General features: G+C 41.3%; 1 protein-coding gene across 2 annotated transcripts in view; it reads right to left on the minus strand.

Annotated features, from left to right (window-relative positions):
* tdrd6.L (tudor domain containing 6 L homeolog) overlaps positions 1 to 22465 on the minus strand; it is a 60809-nt gene that overhangs the window by 22428 nt on the left and 15916 nt on the right. For both annotated transcript variants that reach the window (XM_018261730.2, NM_001088680.1), the window contains 6 exon segments: positions 18712 to 18816; positions 12051 to 12143; positions 8505 to 8594; positions 8145 to 8258; positions 6867 to 6938; positions 5587 to 5685 (listed from right to left, as the gene is read on the minus strand). In XM_018261730.2, coding sequence (XP_018117219.1) covers positions 5587 to 5685; positions 6867 to 6938; positions 8145 to 8258; positions 8505 to 8594; positions 12051 to 12143; positions 18712 to 18816 — 573 coding nt within the window.

The following is a 22465-nucleotide window of genomic DNA, read 5'->3' on the forward strand; positions in this document are numbered from 1 at the left end:
GAAAGAGCGCTGAGCTCTGAAACTCTTCGTGCCGAAGCAATTGCTAGTAGGAATACCGTTTTCCAGGTAAGCCCCTGTAATGGATTCAATGCCAACGACTCAAAAGGAGGATCCTGAAGGGCTCGCAATACCAATGTAAGGTCCCATGATGGAACAGGTGTTCGAATTGGAGGCGCTATGTGAGCCACCCCTTGCATTATGGTCTTGACAACCGGGAGAAGGGCTAAGCTCTTCTGGAAAAGAATAGACAGAACCGAGACTTGGAACTTTAGTGATCCCATCGATAGGCCCACAGATAGTCCTTCCTGTAGGAATTCGAGAAGGTTGGAGATGGAAAAACGTTAGAAAACCTTGTCGTGTTGAGTACACCAGTCCTGGTATGTGCCCCATACTCTCTGATAGGTCTTTGCCGACACAGGTTTGCGTGCTGCCTGCATAGTCTTCACCACTTTGTCAGAGAACCCCTTACTCTTTAGAATGTGGGTTTCAAGAGCCACGCCGTCAAGACTTTGCGGTTTTGGATGAAGAATGGGCCCTTGAGAGAGAAGATCCAGCTGTAGAGAGAGGCTCCAAGGTTCCTCTATCGAGAGATTTAGGAGGTCTGAGAACCATGTTCGCCATGGCCATCTGGGAGCTATGAGGATGAGTGTTATCCCTGAAGCTTTCTTATTGTCCTTGGAATAAGAGGGATTGGTGGAAATGAGTAAGCAAGTTGAAAATCCCACTTTGACATAGAGCGTCCACGTCTAAGGCTAGAGGATCCCGGTACCTGGCAAAGAACCGGTTCTGCCGGGTGGCCATCAGGTCCACATCTAGTACTCCCAATCTTGCTATTATCTCCTGGAATATTTCCTGGTTTAGTGACCACTCTCCCGGGTCTAATGATTGTCTGCTTAGGAAGTCTGCTTCCCGGTTTTGGATTCCAGGGATGTATATGGCTGACAGCAGGGTTTGGTTGGCTTTCGCCCAGTGGAAAATGAGCTTGACCTCGTTTAGTGCCCTTCTGCTCCTTGTTCCCCCTTTATAGTTTATGTAAGCAACTGCCGTGGAGTTGTCTGACTGAACCTTGACGGCTTGGCCTGTCAGATCCCTCTGCCAATGCTTCAGGCCCAGTCAGATTGCTCGAATCCCGAGAATGTTGATCGATAATGCGCTCTCTACTGGTGTCCATAGACCCTGCACTGCTCTGCCATCCAGAAACGCTCCCCAACCGAAGAGGCTTGCATCCATTGTAAGGATGCTCCATTGTGGGTTTCGGAGCGGTCTGCCGGTACCGAGGTTGTTTACCATAGCCTCCACAGGAGTGGCGACCGGGTTTTGCTGGAAATGTGGATCATCTGAAACAGTGATTTCTTTTTCCACGTTGAAAGAATGTTCCATTGCAGATCCCTGAGGTGGAACTGCGCTAGAGAGACAGCCTCTATTGTTGAGACCATGACTCCCGGTACCTTCATGCAGAATCTTGCTATGTGTGACCGCTTCGCCCTCAAGGACCTGACTAGGTATTGTAGGTGGAGTATCTTCTCGTGAGGGAGAGACACCCTCTGTGTCAAGGTGTTGAAATGCATCCCCAGGAATAACATTGTTTGACTGGGGTTGCGAGAGGACTTGTCCAGATTGAGACACCATCCCAGGTCCTGAAGAATTGTCATGGTGAGGCAGAGCGCCTGCTGTGCTTCTGGACCTGAAAGTGCCTTGATTAGCAGATCGTCCAAATACGGAGTAATTGAGATGCCCTTGCTGCATTTAAGTTCTGTAGCTACTGCCATGATCTTTGTGAATACCCGAGGTGCTCATGTTAGACCAAAGGGAGTGCAGTGAATTGAAAATGATGGTTTTGAAAGGCAAAGCGTTAAGTATTTCTGATGAGGAGGGAAAATGGGAATATGCAGATACACATCCTTTATGAGCAGAGCGACTCCATCGCGTGAGTGGATGAACTTGTTCAGCTCCTTGAGGTCTAAGACTGGTCGAAATGAATTGCGTTTCTTGGGTACTATAAAAAGATTATAGTATTAGAGAGGGTACAGAGAAGGGCAACTAAGCTGGTAAAAGGTATTGAAAATCTTAGCTATGAGGAAAGACTGGCCAAATTGGAGATGTTCACGCTGGAGAAGAGGCGCTTAAGGGGTGATATGATAACTATGTATAAATATATAAGGGGATCATATAATAATCTCTCTAATGCTTTATTTACCAGTAGGTCTTTCCAGCTGACATGAGGTCACCCATTCCGATTAGAAGAAAAGAGGTTCCGCCTAAATATTCGGAAGGGGTTTTTTACAGTGAGAGCTGTGAAGATGTGGAATTCTCTCCCTGAATCAGTGGTACAGGCTGATACATAAGATATCTTTAAGAAGGGGTTGGATGGCTTTTTAGCAAGTAAGGGAATACAGGGTTATGGGAAATAGCTCATAGTCCAAGTTGATTCAGGGACTAGTCCGATTGCCATTTTGGAGTCAGGAAGGAATTTTTCCCCCTCTAAGGCAAATTGGAGAGGCTTCAGATGGGTTTTTTTTGCCTTCCTCTGGATCAACTGGCAGATAGGTAGTTAATAAAAAAAAAAAAAAGTTGAACTCGATGGACATGTGTCTTTTTTCAACCTTACTTACTATGTTACTATGTTACTATGTACTATGTACTGTATTGAATACTTCTTTCTGAAGTAATCCTTGAATGACGTCTTTGATTGCCTCGCTCCTGAGGGAGTCGGGACATAAAGAAGCGAAGCGGAGGAGGAGCAGTGAACTTATGTGGTAACCTAGGGTTACGATTTCGTGAACCCAGGTGTCTCGGGTGAGTGAATGCCATGATTTGCTGAAATGGCGTAGCCTCACCCCTATGGACCCTTGTTCGGGCCGCGGCAATGAATAGTCATGCTGAAGTGGACTTGTCAGAGTTCTTGGTAAAGGTCTTCTTGCCCTGCCAGAAGGATCTGGCCTTTGCCCCCCAGCGTCCTCTCCCCAAGGTCTGAAGGAGAGGGGGGATGATCTTGTGCTCGTGTTGTGAGCTTTGAAAAAACTTCCCCCTGCGAAAGGAGGATCGTGCCTTTGGTTGTGTAAGTAGAGTGGTTTTACCAACTGTGGCTTGGCTGATGATTTTGTCCAGATCAGGACCAAAAAGCAATTTTCCCTTGAAAGGTATGGAAGTTAGAGACTTCTTGGAAGACAGGTCTGCAGTTTTAGCCATAGCGACCTGCGTTCGGCAACTGATGTTCGACTAATTAGCTGAACAGAGTCCAGGGATGCTTCGCCAATGTAGTCAGTGGCTTCCTTGATTTGTGAAGCCCTCCCTGTCAACTCTTGACGTGGAGCCCCTGCCTGAATGGCCTCAAGCATAGAATCTGACCAGGACTGCATGGCCCTGCTATCCCAGGCCATGACTAGTGCTGGACGAAGGGAGGTACCTGCAGCTGAAAAGGTTGTGCGCAGTAAGCCCTCTAGCTTCTTGTCCATGGCATCCTTGAAGGATGAGGCATCTGGGACAGGTAGTGTTTTAAGAAAGCCTGGACACTGGTGCGTCCACTGAAGGAGGAGCGGACCACCTTTCTGACGCTTCAGACGTAAACGGGTAGAGTTTGTGGAACCTACAGTTAGCTGGCTTGTCCCACTCCTGTTGAATGATCTGATCTAACTGAGTGAGATGGAAAATTCAGAGAAGTTTTGCTATGTATCCTGAATAGAGGGTTGGCTGAGTCGGAAGAGGTCTCTGGTTCCTGGAGGAGGTGTGGTTAAGACAGAGTATTAAGGAGTCTATGGCCTCCGAAGAGTGTGAGGGAGTATCACCCTCTTCTTGATCACTCAGCGATAATTCTCCCTCTGAGAGACTTGAGTCTGGGGGGAGTGGTGACTGATCAGGATTGTCAGCCTCACTATCCTCCTCTGAGGATGAGGGCGGTGCCCTCCGCTTTTGCCCCTTTGACCTAGGGTTGTCTAGGTGGTGTAGTAACTTCTCAAGGGAGTGAGCAAGTTTGGGAACTGTTGCTAACTGTGAGGCCCATTGTGGGTCAGTTTGCGTGTCTGCGGAAGTGGGGGACAGGAGAGTAGAGTCTTGTGCAGGAGAGAAGAGTCTTGTGCTACTTGGGGGTGGGCAGGCCCTGGTAATTTCGGAACCAGAGCCGTGAGTTTGCAACTGGTGCATAAGAGATCATTGTGCCCAGTGATTAACCGTTTGCGGCATCTTGCACATGCTAAATAAGTTATTGTAGCTGGTGCTGCCCCTCTGGAGAAGAGGGCATCGCTAGACCCTTCAGACATGGTAAGGAAAAACTAATCTTACCTGGCAGTCTATGTAGCGAAGAGGAAAAGCTTCCGCCCGAAAATTTGCCAATAAACTGTCTGCGCCCCACCAGCAGCGGTGAAATTGCAGCTAGCGAGAGAGAGGAGAGAGCAGTAGTATCACTCCTGCTGCTAGTAATCAGCTAAGTCCCCGAGACAAATGCGCCAACCTTTCCCTCAGCCGGAGGTAGTCTGACTGAGGCGCACTGCTGGTTTAGGTGGCGGGTTTCCATTGGCGCTCCTCTCTCGCACAATTTTTAATTGGCGCCAATTTTGAAAAAAAAAACGGAAGGCGCAGCTAGTACTCCGGCTCCCCTTGTCAGTAGGCACAGAGCATTTGGAGAGAGTGCGGACAGATCCTTGTCTTGCGCTAAATGAATGAAGGGGGGAAAAACGTCTCTCTCTGCTGATCCCGCACAACCCTTCCCTGCGCTTCCGCCTACTGTGAGGTCATAGCCCCGGTCGCGACTATGGGGAGGAAGGGGGAGGTAGTCCGTCGTTGAGGGAGAGAGGCATATTTACATTTTGCAGCCCTCAGGTCTCCCTTAGTCTTCCGGACAGTCCGCTCTCCCCCTGTGATGGGGAGTTTAGGTAAGACTGGATGGTAGGTGTTCAGTACACTCTGTTACCCCGGAGACAATCCGAGGGTATATCGGTCCATACCCCCTCTACTCAGTGTAGGGGTGCCGAATCTCTCCAGGTGTCACTGACTGATTGAATAGGAAACGTCCTCCTCCTGAGGACACAACAAAAAACTGACTGGGCTCCACCTGCTGAGGGGGTATAGCCAGCAGAGGAGGAGCTAGTTATTTATTCATATTGTTGTGTCCTCCTCCTACTGGTACCAGCTATACCCCACTGCCCCTGTGTCCCCCAACCAGACACTGGAGAAAGTTAATTTAAAGGTGAACAACCCCTTTAAGGGGACAGATCAGGATATTCCTGGTTAACTGTAACAGGGTGTGGTCAAGGTAGTTCATGGGCATAGCCTTACATATTCCCATGTCATAAGTGGAAAAGGACAAGGAAGGTAAGATGAAATGTAAGTGCTATATCATTTGCAGGCTTCCAGTTACCCCCATACAACTTCATGTGTCCTTAACTTTCTGCAGTAATGCAATGCTATTTGCGAGTTCTCTGAGTCACTTCTACAATTAATGCCTATAGAAATCTTTAATTAAAAAGGTCTATTAAACAGGAGAATTATATTGAAGTTAATCCATTTCCCAAATAACACAGAAAATAAAAACAGAGACATAACTAAACCTGCAGATATAGTGGTGTAACTATGCTACCCAATTGTTATTACCTTTGTGTTCTTGACTTGGCAGATCAGCTTCTTCTGCCTCAAAAAGATAACTCCTGTGTTCAGTTTCAGTACCTGGGTCTTCCTCTGGCACCAAATCCTCTGAATTCAACAAGAGAGAAGTCATAAGGCAGAAGAACATTTGCAACTTAGAAATGAAACACAAGCTTTCCTGTTAGGAAACGCCACAGTTTTTTTCAGTGCATTTATGCTGTGCTTACAAGAAATGCAACAAGCTACATAAGCAATAAGAGATTGTTACAATATAAGTACTGGTATAACGTATAATAAATTGGTATACAGATATGAAATCTATTATTCGGAAACCTGTTATCCAGAAAGCTCCAAAATTACAGAAAGGCCATCTCCCATACACTCCATTGTATGCAAATAATCAACATTTTTAAAAATGATTTCCTTTTTCTCTGCAATAATAAAACAGTAGCTTGCACTTGATCCCAACTAAGATATAATTGATCCTTATTGGAGGCAAAACCAGCCCATTGGGTTTATTTAATGTTTACATGATTTTCGAGCAGACAAGGTATGAAGATCCAAATTACAGAAAGATCTGTTATACGGAAAACCCCCAGGTCCCAAGCATTCTGGACAACAGGTCCCATACCTGTACAATATATAGTAAATACTATTGTTTTTATACAGGTCCTGCTCTTTTAAAGGGGTTGTTCACCTTTAATTTAGTATGTTGTAGAGAGTGATATTCTGAGTCAATTTGCAATTGGATTTATTTTTTTATTATTTGTGGTTTTTGAGTTATTTAGCTTTTTATTCAGCAGCTCTCCAGTTTGCAGTTTCAGCAAACTGGTTGCTAGGGTTCAAAGTACCCTAGCAACCATGCACTGATTTGAATAAGAGACTGGAATATGAATAGGAGAGGCCTGAATAGAAAGATAAGTAATACAAAGTAGCAATAACAATGCATTTGTAGCCTTACAGAGCATTTGTTTTAGATGGAGTCAGTGACCCCCATTTGAAAGCTGGAAAGTGTTAGCAGAAAAAGCCAAATAATTCAAAAACTATAAAAAAATAATGAAGCCCAATTGAAAAGTTGCTTAGAATTAGCCATTCTATAACATACGAAAAGTTACTTAAATGTGAACCACCCCTTTAAGCCATGAGTGGGTACATACAACAAATATGTATAGATATAAGCATTTATTTATTTAGATGCAATGGCCACATAACAGTTTTAGTGGTTTGACTGAAAAAAAAGGTAGACAGGGTTTGACTGATTGTGGGGTAAAATGAAAAGTAAATATCACCTGCTTGTTCTTCACTTTGCAGAACTTCATAATCGTCCATTGCGCGTTCAGTGCCTGTATACCCCAATAGCTCTGCACATAAGGGAAGCCACGTTACATGCAAAGAGGTTTGCAATCAAAAAGATCCCCAGACTAATAAATGGAGACGTATACAATACTCTAATTCTAAAACCCATAATCTGACAGGATGGGATTTTCCAGATAATGGATCTTTCCATAATTTAGATCTTCATACCTACTAGAAAATCATGTAAACATTAAATAAAGCCAATAGGCTGGTTTTGCTTCCAATAAGGATTAATTATATCTCAGTTGGGATCCAGTACAAGATACTGTTTTTATTGTTACAGAGAAAAGGAAATTGTATTTTAAAATTTGGAATATTTAAATATAATGCAGTCTATGGGAGACGGCCTTTCCGTAATTTGGGGCTTTCTGGATTATGGGATTCCAGTAAGGGATCCCATACTTGAACATACATTTTTAGCAGTTTGCAGAGTGTTTAGGAGCTTATTGCTACTAAAGGACCACTAAATGGGCTCATTTTAAATGTGGGGAATACTTTTTCCCTTTAAAGGGTGTGTAATATCCTCGTAGTAGTCAGGTTGGTTACTTTAGTGTTCTTTTGTCCTGGAAGGTGGATTTAGCCCCCATGAAATGAGTGAGAATGGGAGGATATTTTTTTTATTTTTAAAGGCGAAGGAAAGGTACCGAAGCAGTTTATTGTCAGTAGATTAGCCACAATAGTGCAAGCTATAACACTATATTTATTCTGTAGAATGCTTTACCATACCTGAGTAAACAGCTCTAGAACCTCTCTGTTTGCTTAGGCTAGCACCTGCCATATTAGCTTGGTGTGACATCACATCCGGCCTGAGTTTTCCTGCTCAGTCATAGCTCTGGACTCAGATTACAGCAGGGGAGGAGCAAACTGAGCATGCTCAAGCCCTAGCCCTGGAGGTTTAAACTGAAAACAGGAGGTCTGATACAGAAGCCCATGTATACACAATATTTTGACCGAGGACTCAGGAACGCATTACTTTGAGGATTTACTGGTGTATTTATATAGACCTTTATGATAAAGCTTACTTAATTTTAGCCTTTCCTTCGCCTTTAAATGGATAACATTGGCTGACATCAATAACAATGCCAGAGTAATGCAAAGAACACCTTTAGTAATTTAAAAATTAAATAGAGATCCAGTAGCTTAATGATTTGTACATCACCAATAGAATTCCTGCTGAGATAATCACCAGCACTATCAGCCAGTGTGCTTACCTTGGTCTTGATCTTCCAAGCCCTCTGCTTCATTCATTTCATGACTGGATACCTCTTCAGGGCTGACTGAATTATCACCCTCCAGTAATGGAATATCTGTATACTCAGGTAAGCCTGCAAGGAAAAGTGGGCTTCAAAAGAAGACTGTACAAATAAAGAAAAATATCTATGGAAACTAACAAACATTGCTAATAAACATAATAAAGTATAAATGTTAAAAACAGAATCATTTCTTTAAGGATTTACCCATGAAAGTGAACACAGAAAAGGTTGGTGGAAAGGTGTAAAAACTAAAATGATTATGGGAATTATAAAGAATCACTAATTAGATATGCTGGTTGGTGATATCATGAACGTTACCTTCATTTTCTCTGCTCTGCAGATCAACCTCTGGCTCAAAATCCTCAATCTCACATTCAGCAACTGTGCTCTCCTCTGGCACTAGATACGCTACAAGTGTAAGTCAGAGAAAAAACACGTTAAACTGGTCAAATAGAATTAACAACTAAATAGATCCTTACTGAAAGTTTTTTTTTTTCTACAATGATTACACCAAATACATGAAAACAAACTTATATCTGAGATTTGTTAATCTGTATAAGCATTCTGCATCGGTGCAGATTTCTAACCAATATTTTATGCTTTTAAATGCTTTATATTTATAGCGGTGCTTGAAAGTTCCGGAATCCTTTTGAATTTTCAGTATTTAAATAATTTTAGATCATTTTCCTCAATAAACAAGCATTATGTTTTTGACTTGTGCTTAATTGGGTTCTCGTTATCTAGCTTCAGGACTTAATTGAAAAACAAATCATGTTGTAGGTCATATCTATGGGAATATTTAAATATTGAAAAGTCAAAAGCGTTCACAAACTTTCAAGCCTCAGTGTAATTAATTATATACCAATTATCTGCAGCTGCAGAAAAACAATTCATACTGGCGCGGTAGTTCAATTCTAAGCGGTTTTACAATTGGTCTTCATTATTTTTTATAGTGTTTTAATTATTATAGTTTTTTTTATTATTATTAATCTTATTCTTTCCAACTTTCAAATGGGGGCACGGACCCCTTCTAAGAAAAAATACTACAAAAGATACAAATATACCACGTATATACTCGAGTATAAGCTGACCCGAGTATAAGCCAAGGTACCTAATTTTACCTCCAAAAACTGGGAAAGCTTATTGACTCAAGTATGAGCCTAGGGTGACAAATGCATTTTAGGCCATCTTCAGCAGAACATACGCGCCTATTCACTGATCCGAAGAGGCTGCATTCACAACCTCTGTGCTGTCCACACTTGATGTTGTAATCTCCCCCCTCATGACTTGGTCCTCCCTCCTCAGCCCTGTTTGGGGGAAGTGGGGGCTTCATTACACCGTGCAGGGTCTGAACAGAGTTAGCAGCACCCTCAGTAGCCCCAGGATCCCAATGTGCTGCACAGTACGGACTCCTTTCCATGCCTGTTCAAAGAAGCGCAAGTAGCAACTGTAGAATCTGAAGCCGTGTCCCAGTAACGATAAGTTGTTATGTGACATCACTTCCGGAAGTGACGTCACACCCCGGAAGTTCGGACCCGAAGACCAGGAAGAGGAGCACGGCAGCGTAAGAGGCGAGTTCTTTCCTAGCAGAGTGCACGCAGGAGCGAGTGTGGTGTGCTAAAGATGTCCTGAAGAGCAGCCATTCGCATCTGACTCGAGTATAAGCCAAGGTAGACTTTTTCAGCACATTTTGGGTGCTGAAAACTCGGATTATACTCGTGTTTATTCGGTATTGTAATTGCAACTTTTTATTGCCTGTCTTTCTATCCAGACCCATTCCTATTCAGATGCCAGTCTTTTATTCAAACCAGCTCATGGTTGCTAGAATAATTTGGACCCTAGGAGGATTGCTGAAATTGTATACTGGAGAGCTGCTGAATAAAAAGCTAAATAACTCAAAAACCACAAATAATAAAAAATGAAAACCAATTGCAAATTGTCTCAGAATATCACACTCTAAATCATACTAAAAATGAATTCAAAGGTGAAAAACCCCTTTAAAGGAAGATGACACAACTCTGTAATTCAGCCAACTTCGGGGATCAAATTTGTTTGCTAGGACTGTGGCCAAAAGATCATGGACAGATACTGCACAAAGCTGATTCCAATGAGAAGGGAACCAGAGAGAGAAGATCTGAATGCCAAGTGCATTGAATTCACTCTGGAGCTGTGAGTGAGAATGGATGGGATTCCTTTTGGCTTTTCAGAACCAGGCAGTGTAGGAGTGGAAGGGAAGAAAGAAACAAGGGCTCATTTGCAAAAAGTTGGTGCTTAGGCAGAGCATTTAAACACCATACATATATAGCACTTGCACCTAACTGCCCTCATTATACAAGTTTATACAAGTGCCAGTTCCATGTTTGTTCCTACTTCTGTAAAAGCAGCAGCACAATCAGACAAAAGGAGTCCTGTAAACACCTGCATTAAAGGAGAACTAAACTCTATAAATGAATATGGCTAAAAATACCATATTTTATATACTGAACTTATTGCACCAGCCTAAATGTTCAGCTTGTTAATAGTAGCAATGATCCAGGACTTCAAACTTGTCACAGGGGGTCACCATCTTGGAAAGTGTCTGTGACACTCGCATGCTCAGTGGGCTCTGAGCAGCTGTTGAGAAGCTAAGCTTAGGGGTCGTCACTAATTATCCAGCAGAAAATGAGGTTGGTATGTAATATAAGATGATGCTACAGGGTGGATTATTAAATTCTGATGCTAACTGCACTGGTTTCTGTGCTGCCATGTAGTAATTATCTGTATGAATTACTAATCAGCCTTATATTGTGACATTTCTATTCTATGTGTACTGTATATTGTGAGTGGGTCCCTAAGCTCAGTAAGTGACAGCAGCACAGAGCATGTGCAGTGAATCAGCAGAAAAGAAGATGGGGAGCTACTGGGGCATCTTTGGAGACACAGATCTTTACTGCTAAAGGGCTGTGGTTTCCTTGGGCTGGTACAGAAGCACAAAACATAATATACAACATTTGTAGCTACTTCTTAAGTTAAGCTTTAGTTCTCCTTTAACCTGGCATTAGTAATTAAGGGAAACCTTGACAGCATGCAACGGACTCCCAAAATCTGGCAAACTGTGCTTAAATGCTGGGAGTTTTTACAAATTCGAAAAGGAGTTGTGGGCATCTTTACATGTGAATGCAACTGGTGCAATCTATGATAGAATCCCAGGAAACACATGACTAATTGTGACCTTTTTATGCATTACAAGTGGTATTATATAATGAGTTCAAAAGCATATACATTTTTCCTAGGTAAAAATAGAAACCACCCCCAGAAGAAAATGAGAATGAAAACCAGTGTTGTATGTGAAAATATGGGCAATGAAAAAGAGAAACTCTTCGAACAGAACACCATAGATCAGTGCAACGTGTTTCCCACTTCCCCTCATTCCCTGGTAACCGAAGGATAAGGCTTCTCCCTTAAACCTGCACGAGCAACTGAGGCTGACCACCCAACAACTGATCAGGAGATCACTACAGCCATAATCCCCATTGTACAGGGGAAAAATAGACTAGATGCAAAGACCTGCTGTACTACTTTACTTTGTTGTTTGAATTGCTATTGGCTGTGATCATTTTCTATATGTCTTTCTTTTCTCTTCTCTTTACCTAACTCTCTTTACCTTCCTATCTCACAGCCCCCAAGTACTACTTCTCAATGGCTTGCATAACTGACAATTTGTGACCAAGTATATAACTTGCTTACAGATGTGATGAAGTAATTGGAAGGTAATGGAATGAATTTTAATAAACACCAGGGCACAAACGTTTAAAGAAGTAAATATGTGAAAAATTAAACTTGACAGATCAGTGGTTTAACCACAGTAAAGAATTTCATTATCACCTTCTTCTTCTTCTCCTTTGCTTTGCACATTAGCAACGTCTGTCTCATCATTGATGTTCTCAGTGAATGCATTCTCCACTGGTTCAGGGCCCTCTGTATAAAACAAATACATCACAGATTATTGGACAACAGCACTGCCACATAATTACAGGTGTGGGATCCATTATCCCGAACCCTGTTGTCCAGAAAATTGCGGGGAGGTCATCTTGCATACACTCTTTATTTTTTTTTAAAGGTAATCTTTACTACTTTTAATTTTGTGACAAAACAAGCAATAAACAGTTGTACTTAAAATTACATTTGTCTGTGGTTTTGTTCACTCAGTGGGAACAACAGGGAACACAACTTTACAAGCTTCTGTAGGTGATATAAATTTATACATGCAACACATCATACACTATCCCCAGTGTCCCTCGGCTCTGCTCCAGGTCCTGACTGCCACCAGGGACTTCATTTTTTTTTTTTTAATTTAGCTGCGCTGTCTCTGGCTTCATAGGTAAGTTTAACTTTAGGTATTGTCTGATTAATTAGGTTAAATCCAGGAGTCTCTTGTGGGTGTGTTAGGCCCCATCCAATGCGTTATTACACATTTGTTAACATAAAATAGGACACAGAATCACAATCTTGCATGGGTTGTTGGTACAAGATGGTCCACTACTCCCAATAGACACACCATGGGGTAGCATACTTGTGGGTAGTCTAGTGTGTTTGCTAGTGTAGCCATTTGCGACCAAAAGTCCTCCAGGTTTCGAAAATGGGGAAGGTGGGTGGGTGGAATGAGTAACCACATTAGTGAGCTTTCGGTGTGGTAGGTTCTTAAGGCCTTTTAATAATCCCACTATTGTGGCTTGCATATATGCAATATGGCTCGCCATATTGGGGTTATACAGGTCAGGATGGTACCACCAATGTATTTAGTATAACTGGGCGACTAGTAGTTTAGCTGAAAATTGGGCATGGCTAGACGTCCGTCTTCTTTTTCTGCCGTCAATTTTATCCAGGCAATTCTAGGGGGTTTTTTTTGTTTCTAGATAAAAGGGAGGACCGGGCGGTTGAACCTTTTGAAGAGGGACTGAGGAATATGGACTGGGGTGTTGTGTAGGTGGTATGGGAGTTTGGGAAGATAGATCACCTAGGATACAGAATCGCAATCTTGCATGGGTTGTTGGTACAAGATGGTCCACTACTCCCAATAGACACACCATGGGGTAGCGTACTTGTGGGTAGTCTAGTGTGTTTGCTAGTGTAGCCATTTGCGACCAAAAGTCAGCTAATGCTGGGCTTTCCCAGATCATGTATAAGTAAATGGCCGTATGAGTCCTACACCTGGGGCAGGCTTCATCTTCTCTCTTACCCATTTTCTTTAGTTTTTCGGGGGTTATGTAGAGCTGGTGGAAGACCTTGTACTGAATTAATCTGTCTCGTACTGCTATTAAGCTAGTGTACATATTTCTAGTGGCCTAGTCTCATAATCATCTTGGGTGAGTACAGGAATATTTTATTGCCATTTCACCTGTGCTAGGTTGAATGGAGGGGAACAGAGGTGATCTAGATGCGATATTGGATACCAGTTTATTTGGTGATTCCCCTGACAGGGTTTCTTTCACTGCCAAAGTGGTTAGAGTAGGAGAAAGGTTACCAAATTAGGACAAATATGGAAAATTTGGAAATATCTGAATAGTGGTACATTTGGTGTGGAGCACTTAGCTTGAAGTGCTTCATGGGCAGGAGATCCCCTCGATTAATTCCCTGTTTTGGCCAATATAGAAAGTCCTCCAGGTTTCGAAAATGGGAAAGGTGGGAGTTACCCCATAATGGAAGGTTGGGAGTAAGCCTAATGGGGTCCTTTTTGAGGATTTTCAAGGTTTGGGTCCAGACTCTATGTGGTGTGGTAATGGGGGTGGGAGAGTGCCCACATCAGTGAGCTTTTGGTGTGGTAGGTTCTTAAGGCCTTTTAATGATCCCACTATTGTGGCTTGCATATATGCAATATGGCTCGCCATATTGGGGTTGTACGGGTCAGGATGGTACCACCAATGTATTTAGTATAACTGGGCGGCTAGTAGTATAGCTGAAAATTGGGCATGGCTAGACCTCCGTCTTCTTTTTCCAGGCAATTCTAGGGTTTTTTTGGTTCTAGATAAAAGGGAGGACCAGGCGGTTGAACCTTTTGAAGAGGGACTGAGGAATATTGACTGGGGTGTTGTGTAGGTGGTATGGGAGTTTAGGAAGATAGATCACCTAGATAAGATCAATTCTCCCCCACAAAGTTAATGGGAGGTTTGTCCAAGCTTGAAGGTCATTGGTGAGTTTTGTAATTATTTGTATATGTTGTGTGTTTTTTGTATATGTTGTGTGAGGTCCAAATGTACAGTAAGGCCTAGGAACTTGAACTCATCGACCCATTTTAGCGGGGCATTGGGTGGGAGGTTGGGGGGAGCTTGATGGTCTAGTGGGAATAAAAGGGATTTGTCCCAATTTATTTTGAGACCAGATATTAATCCAAACTGCTCCACTACATTGAGCAGCGCCTTTAGAGAGTTTTGGGTGTCTGCTTAAAAGATGAGCATATCATCTGCATATAGGGATATTTTTTCTGTAATTGGGCCTTGGTTGAGGCAGATTATTTGGTCCAATGCTCGGATTGCAATGGCTATTGCCATTGCCCGGGGAGAGGGGCAGCTCTGGCGGGTTGCCTCTGGCTAGGCAAAATGGGGCAGAGATCAGGCCATTTACTCGGATTCTTGTCGTTGGCTGGTGGTATAGTATCTGAAGCCATCTAATAAATTGACTGCCCAGATCAAACCTGTGGAGGGTTTCCCAGAGGTAGGGCCACACTCTATACAGTCAAATGCCTTTGCTGAGTCTAGTGAAGCCACTGCTCTATTTCACATTTTTTCATGTTGGATAGATAAATTGGTGTAGATTCTCCTAACATTGATATTCGTGGATCTACCCGGCATGAAACCTGATTGGTCTGAGTGGATGAGATCGATTATACCTTTGGAGTCTTGTAGCCAGTATTTTTGCAAGGATTTTTGTGTCCATAATTATGAGGGAGATTGGGCGTTAAAAGATACACTGCCCAGGGTCTTTTTCCAGTTTTGGGATTACTATAATGAGGGCTCCCCCAACTCTGTAATGTATTAAGAAGGTGGGGGGCTTATTGTTCTGCTAGAACCTTGTACCAGTTAGACGGAACACCGTCCATACCTGGAGTTTGTTGACCAGAAGGGATGCTAGGGCTGCTTTAACTTTCTCTATGGTTAATGGTCGATTTAGTTAGGTTCTACCTTGCAGGGGGCATTTTGGGAATGATGCTCATTGTTAGGAATTGAGTGTGCTCATTGTTAGGATGCGGTATAGTAGTTCTCCAGGCATCTATCAGGTTGAAGGCTTCTGCTCATTGTGCTAGTTTAGTTGGGCCAGGCTCTTGAGAATGGAGGCCACAGCTCTACAGCAGTCCTTTTGTAGCGCCCTCTGAGCTTCTTGACCATCACTAGGGGGGGCCATGCCGCAAGTCAGGCCTCGGCCGGGGACCGCGATCACGCGAGTCCGTGGTTTTACACACAACGCTAGGCCGTTACCGGTTCTTTGGTTCCCTGTGCACTCGCTCTTTCCTGGGAGAGGCAGTGTGTTGTCCCCCAGGTCTTACAGAACACCCTAGTGAGTGCTGGGTGTGATGGGAAAGAAGGATGGTGCAGGGTTATGTTTGGACCTCCGGGAGTGCCCCAAAGATGCGGCCGTGATGTTGCTTGGTTGGCCACACCCCTCGTCGCATACACTCCATTGTAATCAAATAATTTAGATCTTTAAAACTGATCTTTTTTTCTGTATAAAGAAACCGTAGATATAATTAATCCTTATTATCATGTCAGGAGCAAATTTTGGTATTTAGAGTCAGAGTCGCCAAAAATGTACCGACTCCTAATAACTTTAAATAAAAGCACTGAAAATATTTGAATCAGATTTAACAGCTTCAATGAAGAAGGCTATGGCAGGAACAATTCTGGTTCTAAGAACAACACTTAAGTAAATTTTGGATTCTATTTAACAGCTATTCTACAGCTATAGGCTAGGTTCAATTAAAGGAAAACTTTATCCCCAAAATCAATACTTACACAACAGATAGTTCATATTAAAGAATCCTACCAAAGTGGAATTTATATTTAAGTAAATATTGCCCTTTTACATCTCTTGCCTTGAACCACCATTTTGTGATGGTCTGTGTGTTGCCTCAGAGATCACCTGACCAGAAATACTGCAGCTCTAACTGTAACAGGAAGAAGTGTGGAAGCAAAAGACTGTCTGTGAATTGGCTCATGTAACCTAACATTTATGGTTTGTTTGTGTGCCCTGTGAATCCTAGGATCCCATTTTTATTTTTTAAAATGGCACTTTTCTATTTATGATTACCAATGGCACATACTACTAAAAAGTATATTATTATGAAAATGGATTATTTACATGATGCAGGGTTTTACATATGAGCTGTTTTATGTCATATCTTTTCATAGTGACCTACATTGTTCGGGGGGGTATAGTTATACAAGTTGTTTTAGACTTTCCAGTTGCTTTGGTTTATGTACTTTAACTCTGATTTTGTTTTATAATGATCAAAGGATGTGGTTTATATTTTTGAGCTTTAGCAGTGATAAAAGACCTTGTATGTTGTACTTAACTTCTCAATCAATATGTAAAATACATTAGGAACAGTAACACCAAAAAATCTAAGCGATTTAAAGTGATTAACATATAACATACTTTTAAAACTGCATCAATTTGCATCAGAAAGACTACGATTGTTTATTTAAATAAGTTGCTGTGTAGCCATGGGGGCAGCCATTCAAGCACAGGATACACAGTAGATAACAGATAAGTACTACTATAGTTTATATAAACAAGCTGCTGTGTAGCCATGGGGGCAGCCATTCAAGCACAGGATACACAGTAGATAACAGATAAGTACTACTATAGTTTATATAAACAAGCTGCTGTGTAGCCATGGGGGCAGCCATTCAAGCACAGGATACACAGTAGATAACAGATAAGTACTACTATAGTTTATATAAACAAGCTGCTGTGTAGCCATGGGGGCAGTCATGTAAGCACAGGATACACAGTAGATAACAGATAAGTACTACTAAAGTTTATATAAACAAGCTGCTGTGTAGCCATGGGGGCAGCCATTTAAGCACAGGATACACAGTAGATAAGTACTACTATAGTTTATATAAACAAGCTGCTGTGTAGCCATGACGGCAGTCATTTAAGCACAGGATACACAGTAGATAACAGATAAGTACTACTATAGTTTATATAAACAAGCTGCTGTGTAGCCATGGGGGCAGCCATTCAAGCACAGGATACACAGTAGATAAGTACTACTATAGTTTATATAAGCAAGCTGCTGTGTAGCCATGGGGGCAGTCATTTAAACACAGGATACACAGTAGATAACAGATAAGTACTACTAAAGTTTATATAAACAAGCTGTGCAGCCATGGGGGCAGTCATTTAAGCACAGGATACACAGTAGATAATAGATAAGTACTACTATAGTTTATATAAACAAGCTGCTGTGTAGCCATGGGGGCAGCCATTAAAGCACAGGATACACAGAAGTTAACAGATAAGTAGTACTATAGTTTATAAAAACAAGCTGCTGTGTAGCCATGGGGGCAGCCATTCAAGCACAGGATACACATAGATAACAGATAAGTACTACTATAGTTTATATAAACAAGCTGCTGTGTAGCCATGGGGGCAGCCATTCAAGCACAGGAGACACAGTAGATAACAGATAAGTACTACTATAGTTTATATAAACAAGCTTGTGTAGCCATGGGGGCAGCCATTCAAGCACAGGATACACAGTAGATAACAGATAAGTACTACTAAAGTTTATATAAACAAGCTGTGTAGCCATGGGGGCAGTCATTTAAGCACAGGATACACAGTAGATAATAGATAAGTACTACTAGAGTTTATATAAACAAGCTGCTGTGTAGCCATGGGGGCAGCCATTCAAGCACAGGATACACAGTAGATAACAAATAAGTACTACTATAGTTTATATAAACAAGCTGCTGTGTAGCCATGGGGGCAGCCATTCAAGCACAGGATACACAGTAGATAACAGATAAGTACTACTATAGTTTATATAAACAAGCTGCTGTGTAGCCATGGGGGCAGACATTCAAGCACAGGATACACAGTAGATAACAGATAAGTACTACTATAGTTTATATAAACAAGCTGCTGTGTAGCCATGGGGGCAGTCATTCAAGCACAAGATACACAGTAGATAATAGATAAGTACTACTATAGTTTATATAAACAAGCTGCTGTGTAGCCATGGGGGCAGTCATTCAAGTACAAGATACACAGTAGATAATAGATAAGTACTACTATAGTTTATATAAACAAGCTGCTATGTAGCCATGGGGGCAAGCTGGTGGGAAAAAAGGCACAGGTTACATAGCAATAACAGCCCTATCCAATACAATGGTGTTTTATCTGTTATGTGCTATGTAACCTGTGCCTTTTCTCCAGCAGCTTAAATGGCTGCCCTCATGGCTACACAGCAGAAACGGTAGAAATAATAAAGGGGTGATGCTTATATTTAAACACCTGCCCTATGGCATAAAGAAAGTTGTACCTTCCAGTCCTATGTTAGTGCAGCTTTGGTCCGTGGCTTCTTCCACACTGTAGTCACATTCTTTATCAATAGGCACATCACCAAGTATTTCTGAACTCGCAATTTCTTCAATAAATAAAAGAAAAATAATTTTCAATACTCGTGGGTATGGAAAAAATAGTTTCAATTTTCTCGGAAGTTATAGTGCACTAGTGGTTTGTCAAATGCCAACAAAACACTGCATTATATTTTATTCATGTACAGGTATGGGATCCGTTATCTTTACAGGAAGGCATCTCCCATAGACTCCATAGTAATCAAATAATTAAAAAAAATTTAAAATTATTTCCTTTTTCTCTGTACTAATAAAAACAGTGCCCTGTTATTTGTCTCAACTAAGATATAATTCATCCTTATTGGAAGCAAGACAATCCAAATGAGTTTAATTAATCTTTAAATGTGTTTTAGTAGACTTAAGTTCTAGTGTTACTAATTATGGAAAGATCCCTTATCCAGAAAGCCCCAGGTCCCAAACATTCTGTATTACAGGTTCCATACCTGTACTTTATCTGTTCCAAAATTCTCTCTGATATACAAATGTGGATAATTCATCAGTGCAGCTTGATGACTGACATTATGAAAGGTGCAATGATGGTAATTACAGAGCCCCTACATTGGCTGAGAATCTATAAACATATCTTTGAGCACAGAGACTTTTATTTTACACCGCTATTTTTTGTGCAAGAAGGATGTATTCCAGCAGCAAGGAAATTACATTGTTAAATAGGAAAAATTATCATTTAATGAACCTGCTTGAAAAGTGATACCAATTATTAATCAGCCCCTTAAATGGTGGTTCAACCAAGTTAACTTTTAGTATGTTATAGAATGGCTAAAGCTAAGCAACGTTTAATTGGCATTCATTATTTATTTTTTAAAGTTTTCGAATTATTTGCCTTCTGCAGACTCTTTGCAGCTTTGAATTAGGGGTCTCTGACCCCATCTAAAAAAACAAATGCTCTATAAGGCTACAAATTTATTATTATTGCTACTTTATTTTACTCGTCTTTCTATTCCATCCTCTCCTCCTCATAGTCTCTTATCCAAAACAATGCATGGTTGCTAAGGTAATTTGGACCCTAGCAACCAGCTTTCTGAAATTGCAAACTGAAGAGCTGCCAAATAAAAAGTTAAATAACTCAAAACCTACGAATAAAAAATGAAAACCAATTACAAATTGTCTCAGAATATACGAATAATAAAAAATGAAAACCAATTACAAATTGTCTCAGAATATCACTCTCTACATCATACTTAAAGTAGTGAACAACCCCTTTAACTCTTATTAAAAAAGTTGCACCAATATAAAACTTTCAAGTAAGGGAGCATTAAGACAAAAGTGATGATACAACTGCATTATTTGATGTTAACTTTCAGGAAAAAGGCAACACAATAGGGTGTAGTACCTCCAGTCTTCTATGCACGGTGTAAATGAGAAAGCACTGTCTGTAGTAAAAATCGTGCATCTCATGTCACAGTCATGTCTATCCACAAATTTGTGCTGCCTCCTCTGAGGCAATGTAGCTGACATGATCGTGCTGCAGCATCAACTCCAATGGTGAGGCAGGGAGCACACATCAGCAATGTTAACGGCTCAAAATTTGTATTTTTAAAGGGCACTGACACCAATGTCTGCCCCTGACTACATTTTCTGAGTACCCGGTCTCTATTGAACCCCTTCTGATTGACTTTGGCCTGATGTAGGGATGCACCCAATCCAGGATTCGGCCTTTTTCAGCAGGATTCGGCCAAATCCTTCTGCCCAGTTGAACCGAATCCGAATTTGCATATGCAAATTAGGGACGGGAGGGAAATTGTGTGACTTTTTGTCAATAAACAAGGAAGTAAAAAATGTTTTCCCCTTCCCATCCCTAATTTGCATATGCAAATTAGGATTCGGATTGGTATTTGGCCGAATCCAAAATAGTGGATTCGGTGCATCCCTAGTTTGAGGTCAGTCATGATCTGGTTGATCTGTTCCCTCAAATATACCATAGTGTATATGAACAAGCAACACCATGCAGCACTTTGCCTTATGTGTAGGCACGCACAACATTATGTGAATTCTATGCTATGTAGCCCTTTACCAATCAGCAGTGTGTACCGATGCCATGCAATTTATGGTCTTACTAACAGCAGTGTGGTTTGTGCAACCTATAACATGAAGTTCCCTGACTTTTATTCAGCAACTTCTATGAACTATACCCAAGCAATCTACACCATGCAGCAGATTGCATTATACATAGCAGCCTGTACCTGCAACATGGCGATGGTTATCTTGAAAGGAACAGTTTAGTGTAAAAATAAAAACATATAAATAAATAGGCTGTGCAAAATAAAAAATGTTTCTAATATAGTTAGTTAGGCAAAAATGTATAAAGGCTGGAGTGACTGGATGTGTAACATAACAGAAAACAACTTACTGCTTTTCAGCTCTCTAACTCTGAGTTAGTCAGCACTTGAAGGGGGGCCACATGGGACATAAATGCTCAGCGAGTTTGTAATTGATCCTCAGTATTCAGCTCAGATTCAAAAGCAACAGTTATGACCCATATGCCCCCCTCAAATCACTGATTAGTTACTGGTAACCCATGACTGAAAACCAAGAGAGCTGCAAAGCAGGAAGTAGTGTTGTGGCTATTATGTTACACATCCAATCACTCCAGCCTTTATACATTAGTTAGTTTAATTAACTAACTATATTAGAAACATTTTTTATTTTGCACAGCCTATTTACCCAATTTTTATTTTAATACTGAACAATTTCTTTGCATTGTTTATGCACAGTATGTATGAAGAAGCATTTGCATTATTTCAGCAGTGTTTATGTGCAGTCTATCCTATGCAGCCCTTGGCATAAGCCCAACAGTGATGGATATGAGGCAGTGTGTATATCATGAAGACTGTCTTACACCCAGCAGCAGTAAAACTAGGACAGAAAATCCAAGAAAGAAGCCTGTATTAAAGAACACACCAAAATTAGTAAACAACAAAAATATGCTTTATTCACCATATCTAGAAAAAACAACTATAAGCTGGTGTCACAACCCATATATAGCATTGCAAGACTTAAGTGAGCCTCCTATTTACAGACTACACTACTGAGGGTACCCTACAATGTTCAATGCCACGTGCAGGAGTAGTCAGTACGTGTAAGACCAGTTCTTCCAGATGCTGGTACAGAGTGGAGCACATTCTAGGTCAGGGGGTTCTAGAAAAGCAAAATAAACACAACACTGTTCATTGCAAAATAAATACAGTAGAACCCCCATTTTACGTTTTTCAGGGGACCAGAAGAAAATGGTGTAAAATCCAGGAAAATGTAAAATGTAAAATCATGGAAAGGTATTATGAATAATATATAGGTGGGACAACAATACAGCAATGTAAAATGAGGGGAAACTTAAAATCAGGGGATGCTAATTTCAATCCAATGTCATCCTCAAAGTAATATTCTTGTTTGTTAAACATGGTAATCTTTAACATCAGAGACAAAATCATGCTTTGGGCCAATCTGCAAATTACATCCATTTTAAAGACAAATACAAGCCTTAGACACAATAAAGGTCAGACTCCCACCACTAAACGATGCAATGTTGTCACTTCCATGATGGCAAACAAGGAGCCACTCCCCCTGAAATTGATGTGGGTGATTAAACCACTTATTCAGCTATTGCTGAAAGGGGTTTCACCTCTCCTTAAAAATACTGAGGTG

This window comes from Xenopus laevis, chromosome 5L (assembly GCF_017654675.1).
Source record: "Xenopus laevis strain J_2021 chromosome 5L, Xenopus_laevis_v10.1, whole genome shotgun sequence".
NCBI lineage: Eukaryota > Metazoa > Chordata > Amphibia > Anura > Pipidae > Xenopus > Xenopus laevis.